The sequence below is a fragment of the Alligator sinensis genome, unplaced genomic scaffold (assembly GCF_000455745.1).
Source record: "Alligator sinensis unplaced genomic scaffold, ASM45574v1 scaffold138_1, whole genome shotgun sequence".
Classification (NCBI taxonomy): Eukaryota; Metazoa; Chordata; order Crocodylia; family Alligatoridae; genus Alligator; species Alligator sinensis.
Window position 1 is genome coordinate 474,754 of NW_005841862.1, and position 11,476 is coordinate 486,229.

Here is an 11,476-nt window from a genome sequence, read left to right on the forward strand (position 1 = left end):
CAAGTTCTTGAACGTCTGACGTGGCCCAGTATTGGCCTGTTAGACTGCTGTAAACTTAACTGGGAATACTAATGTGCAGGTCTTGCCAAATATTGTAAGGCATAATACCTATTTTGTTATTTCATTGACCTAGGCATCTGTAAAGGTGGAATCTTTTGTGAAACCTTAAGCTAAATTTACTTGTTAAATTTTAAAGTCTGTAGTGTATTAATGTGAAATATTATGAGACTGATTGAGGGTATTGCTGCATGAAAAGGATTGGTTGCTGTCTTACAACAAGCGTGTGTGTGTGTGTGTGTGTGTGTGTGTGTGTGTGTGTGTGTGTGTGTACATATACACACACCAGGACTCTGACTGCCCAAATGATCACAGGAAATTGAGTGTAGATTTTGTTTCCTTTGAAATAAAAAGGCAAAAAAGCAGTTTTTTTTATTTTTAGTTTACCCAGTTCCACAGGTGTTCGTAGATTTTTGTTTTGTTTTTTAAGTAACCCTGGACCATCCTGGGTGGGTGCTGGGATTTGTGAAGTTAAGAGCCTTTTCTAACCATTATACTTGCATTGGTAATACCTTGTGAGTTGTTGTGAATGATGTAACGAGACAATATTTTTAAGACTGATGTCACTTTTTTTCTTAAAGGCTTGCTATGCGACTTGCTGTGGTCTGATCCGGACAAGGATGTGCAAGGGTGGGGTGAAAATGATCGTGGGGTCTCCTTCACTTTTGGTGCTGATGTAGTCAGTAAATTTTTGAACCGTCATGATCTGGACTTGATCTGTCGAGCTCATCAGGTATGATACCTGTAGTAGGGGAGGGGGTGCAAATTTAAAATGATCCTCCAATAATTAGATTCCATGCGTAGAAAATTATAATTAACTTATAAATTTTCCATGTGTAGAATTTAATTACTGTGGGGTGATCTTGTATTAGGGTAAATATGGTGCTCGGCCCTCCTGTCTAGGTAGGCTTTCCAGCAGTATAAGGCAAACAAATGTCTAAAATCAGAACAAAAACTGTTGATGATGCAGCAGGTTGATTGCCAGTGAATGTGAGGGGTTGTCTTTTTTTTTTTTTTTCAGGGAGAGGGCATGTTTGCAAAGGCTGCCATGAGTTGCTTTAACTGTCTGGGGAAGCCTTTTCTTACTGTAGCTGGTATTATTTTTACCTTAGTCTTAAATAAGAGAAAATAATTCAGCTTTTTAATAAGGGTTGTGCAGCAGAAGCTAATTCTAAGTGTTGTTGACCTGCTGTAACAAAAAGTCTTTTTTTAGAACATTTCAATTGCAGGGGGTGTATATCCTGATGCCAACCATACTGCCTATGTTGCAAGTGAAACAAGCTTTAGGAATGCTTAGAGTAGAATGGTTTCTGAAACTTCTTTTCGTAAAGCAGATTTAAATGAGGTGGTTAAAGCCTCAGAGCCTGTCATACTTTAATATTTATGTGAAATTACTTGTATATTTGATTAATAAGTATCTGGACAGCTTTAACTGGTAGAACTTTTATCAAATTCCTTACTTGAAAATCTTAAATGATCAAGTCATGATCTTTTTTAACCAGACTCTTTTAGACACTTGTAATATTTTTTATCTAAATGAATAAAATGAAGGTATGCGCTCATGTATCCTCCTGGTACTTATTTGTCATCTCTGTAATATAAGCAAGTGTTATTTCTCTGATGATCAAAGAGTTTAGGTAATAGAGTTAATCTAATTTCTGCATGATATATCTTGTTTAATACACGAGCTGTATGGGCTTAACTGTTGTGTTGCTGTTGACAGGTGGTTGAAGATGGATATGAATTCTTTGCTAAACGTCAATTGGTCACCCTGTTTTCAGCTCCAAATTACTGTGGAGAGTTTGATAATGCTGGAGGCATGATGAGTGTGGATGAAACTTTGATGTGTTCATTTCAGGTATAGTATGTTTCTAAACTTTAATGTTCTTTCTTTAATGGATAGACTTACAGGAATGATCAGTTAATCTACCTATGGTGCATGGTTATAGCCAGTCTATGAGAATATGCCTGAGAGTTACAGAAGACAGTGCTGTACAGCAAGCAGATATTTACGGAAAGGTAAATGACCTTTACCCCAGAGAACTGGTTTACATGAGCTCCTAGTCCAGGGGTCAGAAATGTTTTTGGGCAGAGTGCTAAAAATTCCCACAACCTCAACTTGTAAGGTGTTGGTGTGCCAGGGGCAGACGGTGATGGAGCTATGAGGGGCCCAGTCTTTGTTGTGGGAGCACAGCCCTGGCCCCTTCCCCAGGGTACAAGTGCCAAGCAAAATGCCTTTGTGTGTCATGCTCTGGCATGCGTGCTGAGGATTGCCTACCTCTGTCCTAGGCTCTTAAACTTACTGTGTTCGAAAAGTCTTTATACTAGACTGTTTTACAGTCTGGTTCCAATCATCAAAGCAAACTTGACTGGATGGCTTTCTCTGGTGTGATTCCTTTGCTCAAACATGTTTCTCGGTTTCAGATAAGTTGCAACACTCTTTAATCCAACTAAAAAGCAATATTAAAAACATCTGGAAATAAGTCCTTTCATGTATGGGTATAATATGTTGAAACTGGTAAAATAAGCAAATGAACGGTGTAGTGAAGTTTTGAGTGTTTTTTGAGAAGTAGACTAAAATGCAATCTTGTTGAATCCAAGTGTGTGTGTGGAACATTCCAGTTGCAGTTGACTTAGGAGAAATATTTCCTTTTTCTCTTCAAAGATACTGAAACCATCTGAAAAGAAAGCCAAGTACCAGTATGGTGGTTTGAACTCCGGTCGCCCAGTCACTCCACCGCGCACAGGTAATCCACCGAAGAAGAGGTGAAGAAAGGAACAGCATAGAAACACCATCAGATCTGTCGAGGACAAAACTCCATATACAGTATATAATAAGTGTGCACTGTAAAACCATCCAGCCATTTGACACCCTTTATGATGTCACACGTTTAACTTAAAGAGACGGGTAAAGGATCTTTATTAATTTTTTTCTAGTAGAAAGATGTGCGACACTGTATTGTAACAAACATAGCTCCAACTTCTAATATCCAATATAGAATAAAATCCAAATTAAAAAAAAATCTATTGAGGTTGCATATTCACTTACCACAGTTTTTAAAATTGACCAACATCCCACTTAAAATAAAATGCAAACTTGATGTTAGTTAAACCAGATGAGAAGCATGATGTTCCATTTGTGTAACGTGGTCTTATTGTTGCTTGATTGCTTTTACTTTGGATATTATTTTGTAGCTAGAATGATGCAAATAAAAAATCTAGTCATGTTCCCTCACTTTTTTTTTTGATTGAAATATGAAAGGGGCTTTTTAAAACTACCACTGATATTTTTTCCTTTTCTTTTCTCCCCCCTATTCTTTGTAATCTTGTTACCTAAAATGTGTGCCCTATTGTATTAAAAAGGTTGTAGGGTATTAGTGAATAAAAGATTAAAGTCCAGACTAGTGACCTGTTAAAACACCATGACTGGACAGCCGAATGGTCAGCATTGTTTGAGAGACAGAAAACCTTTTTTTTCCTTAACTTAAACTGCCACAGAATGAATTTGTGCACTACACTATTTTAAATTATTGACGTTACACTGTGCTATGGCACTTCATTTAACTTAGGACAAAAATGGTATTGCCTATTAGTTGGTAACTTGATTATGTGGTACCTTGGCTTTAGGTTTTATTAGCATGAAACACCTTTGGCATGCTTAGCTTCCAGGTAATACCCTACCTGCATCAAAATGCATCTTGCATAGTTCCACAGAACATGAAGATCCTCCCTTAATAAGCCTTGGAAAGCTGAAATTTGTTTTTCTCATAAGAGGGTGTATTTTAAATGGATGTAGATCAGTGAACAGTAGGTTAACTGACTAGTGGTGGTTGAACTGTCTAATATTGCCATGTGAATGTTTTATATGATTGTAAGGCTTATGTCACTAAAGATTATATCCTCTGGATTTTCATGATCAAAGTTCATATACTATTGTATAGATTTCTGCTTTGTAGTGTACTATAGTAGCAATAATTTCTGTACATGATCAAGATTTATGCAGTATTTCTTTCCTGTTCTCTCCTTTCCTTAAAAGGGTTCATATTGACAAATGGCAAGGTATGAGAAGATGCAAAATTTGTAATAGGGTAGAATTGCAAAGCACGTGTGTATTGCTTTAAGATGCAACACATTGGATGTGATTATAAAAGCTTTTATTGAACACTGTCAAATTTGTAAGATTCTTTGGGGTGGGGGGGAGGCCTCAGATTTATCCCATTCTAAATGTGCATTGATAGATGTAAACTCTTCACTTTACTATTGTCTTTGAAAATGTTAAAATTGAGGATTCTGGTAACTTACATTTTATGAATTGGCACATGATATAATGCAAGAGTGATTTCTGACACAGTGAAAAAGTTCTTTAAAATGGATTTAAGTCTCTTTTTCTAATTCCATTTTGTTTTAAATGCATATTTTAAATGTAGGTGTTTTCATTTAGTAAAAGTTGTCTAATTGAGTTGAAGTCTGCCTGGTTATTTTAATTTTCAGTTGCTAATCAGCAAGTAGTTAGTTAACCCTTTGCAGAAAAACTTGTCTTTTTGCCCTTGAGGCTGAACAAACCCTAAATACTTTCTGCTTTTTTTTTTTTTTTTTTATTATTTAAAGCAAGCACCAATGATCAGTTCCTGGTTCAAAATGGAACAGTAAGCATCAGAAGAACTCTATGCAAGGTTTTTTCTGACAGACTTAGTGACAATAAACAGTGACTGGGCCATAGATCATCTTTGGCAAAGCAGCAGATTATATTCTGTAAACCATATGAAGAAGGTAATTTGTTCTCTAGACCAGTGAAATTTGATGTGGTGTTTTACAGTGTCCAAGTTCTCAAATGTTGGTTTTCAAGCCATTGTAATAATAATAATAGTAATAACAATATCTTCATGCCAAGTAGGCAGATTAACACATCCACAGTTTCAGCAAACTTTGGAAACTTAAGCTGTCTGTATTTTTAAAATATCAGTATCTACAATTGTATGTTACATGGGTAACTAACATGCTCACTTGTATTGCAGATGCTTCTTCAGAAGAGAAATAAAAAGTTTTCAGGCCTTCTGTGTGTCATAAAGAAATAGACTTTTTTTCTATTTCCTTTATATACTAGAAATGCACATACTGTCTTCTACTGAAGAACTGCTTTTAATACCTGCATGTTGTCACATTATAGCTGAGAGAATGATCATTGTACTACTTTGGGGGCAGAGAGTAGAGTTGAAGCATGTAACAAACACTAGCTGACAAACCACAGAAGAAATACTATGGTATATTTTTATATACAAGTTTGAGGTATAAAAAGTAGAAATGCTTAATTCTACATTGTATATAGTATAAACATTAAGGGGGCAGAAAACTAACTGAGCAAAGGAAAAATTCACTGTGGAAAAGGAAAAATTCACAGTTATGTCCCAAAAACATGATTTATCCAATTCTTTTCATCTGTCTAACTCCACGAAGGTTTTTACAAGCTCTCTTTAAAACTAGTCTAAGGCAAACATGTGGATACTGGTATTTTTTCTGGGCAGAGGTGATTTAGGGTTAGTTGAACACTGCCCTGCCCTTCAGTATAGTGCAGTGGTGGCTGTCTTCCAGCCCTGCAGACGGGATGAGTGTACCTGTAGACCTAGGTGCACCAGCTCACCCCGCACACTAGATCTGGCCACATAGTGACCCTGTACAGTGGCATGATGCAGCACCTAGAGCCATGTCATCCAGTCTGCAGGACTCCCCCTGGGCTCCATGGCATGGTCCTGTGAACAAAATTCAGGTTGGAGGTTGTACACCACTGATTAGGTACAAAAGTGTTATATTTTGATGGGCCCAGGTGCCTTTTCTCAAAAAATGGTCAAAATGTGACAGTTGTTACTTTATGGTATTTTTCTGACCTGTTCTATGAGAAAATGACCAACATCCAGATGGTAGAGGAATAAAGCATAAGTCCTTATCCTGCCCTATCCACCAATAATAAGGACTTCAGTATTATATGGAAATCCATGGCAGGTGAATATGATGACTCCCTCCACTTTGTTTTTTGTTAAGGCTACTATAGAAACAAAATTCCAATACAAGAAAAGTATACAAACATAGGTTTAAGTTACCTCATCTTTACAAAGGAAATACAGTAATATATAACAAATTATATAATTATCAGCTGTACTATCAATATAATGATTATGTATATAAATATAACACTAATCTTCAAAGAATCTGGCTTACTGGCTAGTGAATTTTTGTCTTCCGCATAGGCCAAGAATGGAATTGTGAGTCTCGTCTCTTCTGCTAACCTTACTTGATGCGACAAACTTCCTCCATCACCATGATGTGCCATATTTTAGCACACCACACTTTCACTGGTGGGATTGTGGGGCAGGGGGTGGGATTCCTTCCATATCTAAGCAATATGTAATTTAGCATCAAAAACCAAGAAGGGATATCAACTTTTCATTCTGCACAAAGTAAACTTCCTTAACTGGAGCGTTCAGTAGAAAAACCAGTGCACCCAAAAGGGGGTACACTTTGGATACCACAAACTATTCTGGTCACTTCCCCCTTGGAATATACGGACTGCTGGGCACAACTACCACTTGGAATAGAAGCCTCTTTCTCCACAGCCTCTCATGCTGCATTGTCATTACCAGAAATTCTGGTTTTCTCTGATTTAAAAAAACCCCCCACCAAAACCCCCCAATTTTCAGATTTAAAAAAGTAACCCAAAATCTACATTATCCCATGAAGCGTTTTATGGAACGTGCATATGGAAGATGAATAACCCTGTACCTATATCTCCACTGCTACAGGTCTCTTCCTAAGCTTTCATTTACTTTGTCCTCGTCTCCATCCATTTCTCTCAAGATTGCATATATTTACAGATTAACCCTTTTTATCCTGAGTATATGCATCAATCACCCAACCAGTGAGAAGTGGATCTAATGAGGGATTTTTCTTATATTTATTTTTCATTAAAAATTGTCTCATTTGAAAATACTGGGAAAGAGGACTCTTACTCCATTAGGGCTATCACAAATATTCTCCCCCAAAGACAGATGGTTTATTTGGGTAATACCTGCCCTAGTCCCTACAGAGATTCATGCTTGATTTAAGTTCTAGGAAGAAATTCATTAGTTTTAATGCAAGTGGTCAATGGGGAGGTTCCAAGGGGAAAGCAACTGTTCATATTTATCTAGGGATCGATTTTCAAAGGAGTTTGGATAAAGTAGTTAAAGTAGTTGGATAAAGTTGATTTTCAAAGTAGTTTGGTTATCTTTAAGGGTTTTCTGGCCTGAATTTCTTTCACCCAACATCAGTGAAATCCCCAAGGATCCTGGTTTTCTTTGATATTTAAAAAAAACAAAACAAAACTCTATTTTCAGGTTTTAAAAATTAACCCCAAATCCTCATTTTTACATCACTAAAATGAAACACCTCTAATATATAAATGTATAGATATATTAGTGGTGTTTCATTTTAATCATGAAAAAATGGATTTTGAGTTCCTTTTTTTAAATCTGAAAATTTTGTTTTTGTTTTTTTAATCGTAGAGAAGCAGGATCCCTAGAAAAACTCAAAGCTTTGAATAAGGTTTCACACACCAGTTAAATATCCTTCACCTGAGCTGCATGATACTATGCCATTATATTGTGGGCTGCAAGACCTCCCATCTTTGTAAAGCCTGTGTACTACTGATGCTTTCTTTCATCCCTGGCCTCTTGCTTTTCTGGATGAAGTTTAGGAGAACAGCTTGCCAAGCCTTTAAAGTGCTATGTGGTACATACACGTGTGTAAGCACTGGAATGAAAAAAAGTTTTAGGCCTCCTCTACATGCTATGGGTATTGCACAATTAACTGGTTAATTGCACAGTTACCTTGAGAGCAGTTAGACAAGCAAAGTAACTATTGCACCATAAAAAGCTCCAGTCAGTGATAAAGTTAGACCTCAAAAATGAACTTTATAGTTGGTTGCTGTCAAGGTTTGGTTTGTATGTGTAGCAGGGTCTCCCCTGCAGACCCCCATCAGTTGTTGGCTCCCAGCTGCAGGGGTGCAGTTTACCCAGCCAGGGCTCTGAGTCCTGCAGCTATTAGGGATTATCAGCCCCAGCAGCTGCCAACTCTGGGTCCTGGCAACACCCACAGCTGCTAGAACCCAGAGTCCAGCACCTGCAGATGCTGGGTCTGGGCAGCTGCAGGGTACACCGATTTTCCTGCCTCAGGAGTGCATGAGGATGCTCCCAACTGCATGGGCTTGCTGCTTGCTGATGCAGGGGGAGCCCAGATTGGGTTTTGGCTGCACCAGCAATAAGGCACAGTGGGATCTAATGTGTGATTCATGCATTAAATCCTATTGCACCTTTACCTGCCTGTGTAGAGAGGCCTTTAGAAGTGTATTCACTTTAATGGGGGCTTTCTACCCATCCAAGAAGTCATCTGTATCCATTCTTTCAGAGACTTTATTTTGACCAGACTTAAATAATGAGTGTTAAAAAGTTCCTCATGCTTTACTGTAAAGGTAATACCCATGTATCTCATCAAATTTTCACCCACTTATATTTATCAAGTTGTTCTCATTCCTTGAGATTTTCAGAAATACCAGTACCTAGCATTTCTGATTTCTTCTAATTTTATATCTAGAGATTGAGCTGACTACATGTCTGGAATATTGTTGTTTTTTAAGGAAGAAAAAATGTCTTACAAAAGCAGCATGTTGTCTGTATAGAAAACTATAGTTTCGCCACTGATCCATTCTTTCTTCCTTTTTGGGGGGATTCCTGCTTATTACAGTAGCTAGAGTTCCATTGGCTAGAGTAAACAGCAGTAGCAATAGTGGGAGACAGTCTAGTTCCTCTTGTCAATTTAAATCTTAGAGAGCACACCATTTGTTCATGCAAAAGCTCCAGCATCCTTCTATAAAGCACTGGTACAGACTGTAGACTTATCCCCAAATTTTTCTAGTACAGCACCCATATACTCTCATTTTGTTCAGTCAAAGCTTTTGTCTGCCTTTAGAGAAAGTAAAACATGCTGGGTCTTGCTATGATGCACGTTATATACCAAGTTAAGGGCTATCCTAATAGTATCTGTAATTTGTCTATCAACAATAAATCCTGATAGAACTGGATGTATATATATAATATACAGGACCCGCTAGTAGATCTATCAACACTTTAGCAAAGATTTTTGCATCACTACTTGTTAAAGAGAAAGGTCTATATACTAAACAGACTGGTCTTTTCCCTCCTTTTGCATCAAAACTATTCCTTTTTCTTTGCAAAAGGAGGGATTGTCTCCTTGCATGATCTTGTCAAATAGGTCTATTCATATGTGAGTTAAGAGGCTTTGTAATATTTGACTACAGGCCCATCTGGACTTGCTGCTTTATTTCTCTTCAGTTTTTTAATAATGCTGTCTGCTTCCTCCTAGCTGTCTAAATAGCTTCTATTTTTCTCATTGAGACAGGACAGATTCTTTATATAGGGTGTTTTATAGAGGAGTGGGGGTGTGCTTTAATTAAGTACAGCTCTGAGAGCCACTCTAATTAAAGCACTTGGAGCATCTCATGTATCAGCAGGGTTGCTTTAACTAAAGCTTGTTGAATGAGCTTTAGTTAAAGTGCCCCTGCTGCCATTCTTCAGTGCAGGGGCGCTGATACATGAGGCCATGTGTAGACAAAATGAGGGGCATGTGTGCATGACACTTTAAAGTGGGCTAAATGCTTTTGCACCACTTTAATGGTGTTGGTATTTGCAAGCCTCGGTGGCGTATTGTGCATTAATTCCAGCTGCTGTAGGAAATTCGGCAGCATAATGCACCTTAAATTACTTCAGACGTAGCAAACTAAAACTCCTCCGAGGAGTTTGCCCCTACAGCTGCAAAGCAAAGCACTGGGCTCCGTGCAGCTTCATGGCTCTGCAGGAAGCCCTGCAGGCAGCCTGGCAGCAGCCTGGGAAAGCAGCTCCACCCAAGAAAAGTGGTGTACCTGATCTTCCAAACCACCCCCTGGAGCCTGCCTGAGGTCTTCGGGGTCCTGGTGCTTCCCTTTACAGCTTCACTGCCCCCCCCGGGACCACCTGAGCCGGGTGCCGCCTGGTGGGGGCTGCACGGAGGGAACCACCAGCCTCCCCTGCGGTCCAGGGACTGCTCCACCCACCCGCAGCTCGCCCTCCCCTCCTCACTGGGGTTTAATGGGCCCTAAATTGAAGCGGTGTTTTTAAAAACCCACTGCTTCAATTTAAGGCGCCCATTTCATCTACACACGCCCTGAGACACGAGTCTGTTGGAGTGTAGTAATTGCCACGCTCCAGCAAGCTTGATTAATCAAGTCCGCTCTGGCACACTATAATTACAGCACTTCAGAACAGCCATGCTAGGTATGTATAGGCACCCATAGTGTCTGTCCCTGTCCCCCCTTCTTTTTTCCTTTTTTTTTAAATTGCTTTGTATCTTATCTTTTATAAATTGTCCCAAAGCATCCGCTGTCTCTTCTGAACTAGTTATCTGTTGTCCCTTACCATGTCTAATCATGGGATCGTTGTACTGTCCCTTATTTTCTTAAGATTTCTTGCTTGGAGTCTGCGCTGTTACCCTTTTAAAATACTTTTGTTTTATGTATCTTAGTCTGTTCTGATTTACTAATTTGCAAAAGACCTAATTTACTTCTCCCACTTTCTTAAAAGCTTTTTGGAACCTATTTGCTTTTGTTTTAATTGTAGGGCTGAGGGGGCCTCTGTCAAATACTGTTCCTTGGTTCTTTATTTTTTTAGGATGGGAGATTTTGCTAATGATGATAGCTCTCATCATTGCCTTGCCAGCATCCTATAGCATTTTTTCATCTGTTTGTTCTTTATCATTTTCTCTTAAATACTTTTGAAAACCCACATCATTCTTTTATCTTTAGAGAGTGATAGAGCATGAATATTATTTGGTTTTTTAATCCTAGTTTCCAGATGCATTGGTAAATGATCAGACCAGTTGATCACACCCACATATGTTCAGACAACCCAATTTATCAAGGTGTTGAAAACACAGAACGTATCAATCCTAAAATAGTTGTCTTTGGAACAGAATAACTAGTGTAGTCCCTGTGTTCAGGGTTCTTCATTCTCCAAATATAATTCAGCTCCTATTCTTTTCATGCCTTTGCTAGCCTTTCAGATGCTTGCTTTTGTGCCACTCTCAACCATCTTGACCTATTCCTGTCCTCAATAAAATCCCCACTCAAAATAACTTCTGTCTTCCTAAATTTATTAAGAATCCTAAAAAACTACAAAGAAAAAGAATTGACCCTGGCTGGGGGCTGTTAGGGAGTTACTGTTACTAATTTTCTTTTTAGATGTCCTTTGATCAAAATGTACTTTCTTCATCCCTAGTCCTTTCATGATGAATATAGTTGGCTATTATCTCCCTCCACTTTGTTCAGGACAGATTAAAG

The 11,476-nt window shown here is 38.4% G+C and overlaps 1 protein-coding gene across 3 annotated transcripts in view; it reads left to right on the forward strand.

The window, feature by feature from the left end:
- PPP1CB (protein phosphatase 1 catalytic subunit beta) overlaps positions 1-5,108 on the forward strand; it is a 54,107-nt gene extending 48,999 nt beyond the window's left edge. For all 3 annotated transcript variants that reach the window (XM_025215876.1, XM_025215884.1, XM_025215893.1), the window contains exons 6-8: positions 639-790; positions 1,781-1,915; positions 2,723-5,108. In XM_025215876.1, coding sequence (XP_025071661.1) covers positions 639-790; positions 1,781-1,915; positions 2,723-2,827 — 392 coding nt within the window. In that variant the 3' untranslated portion in view covers positions 2,828-5,108. The remainder of the gene's footprint in view (positions 1-638; positions 791-1,780; positions 1,916-2,722) is intronic.
- The last annotated feature ends 6,368 nt before the right edge of the window (positions 5,109-11,476 follow it).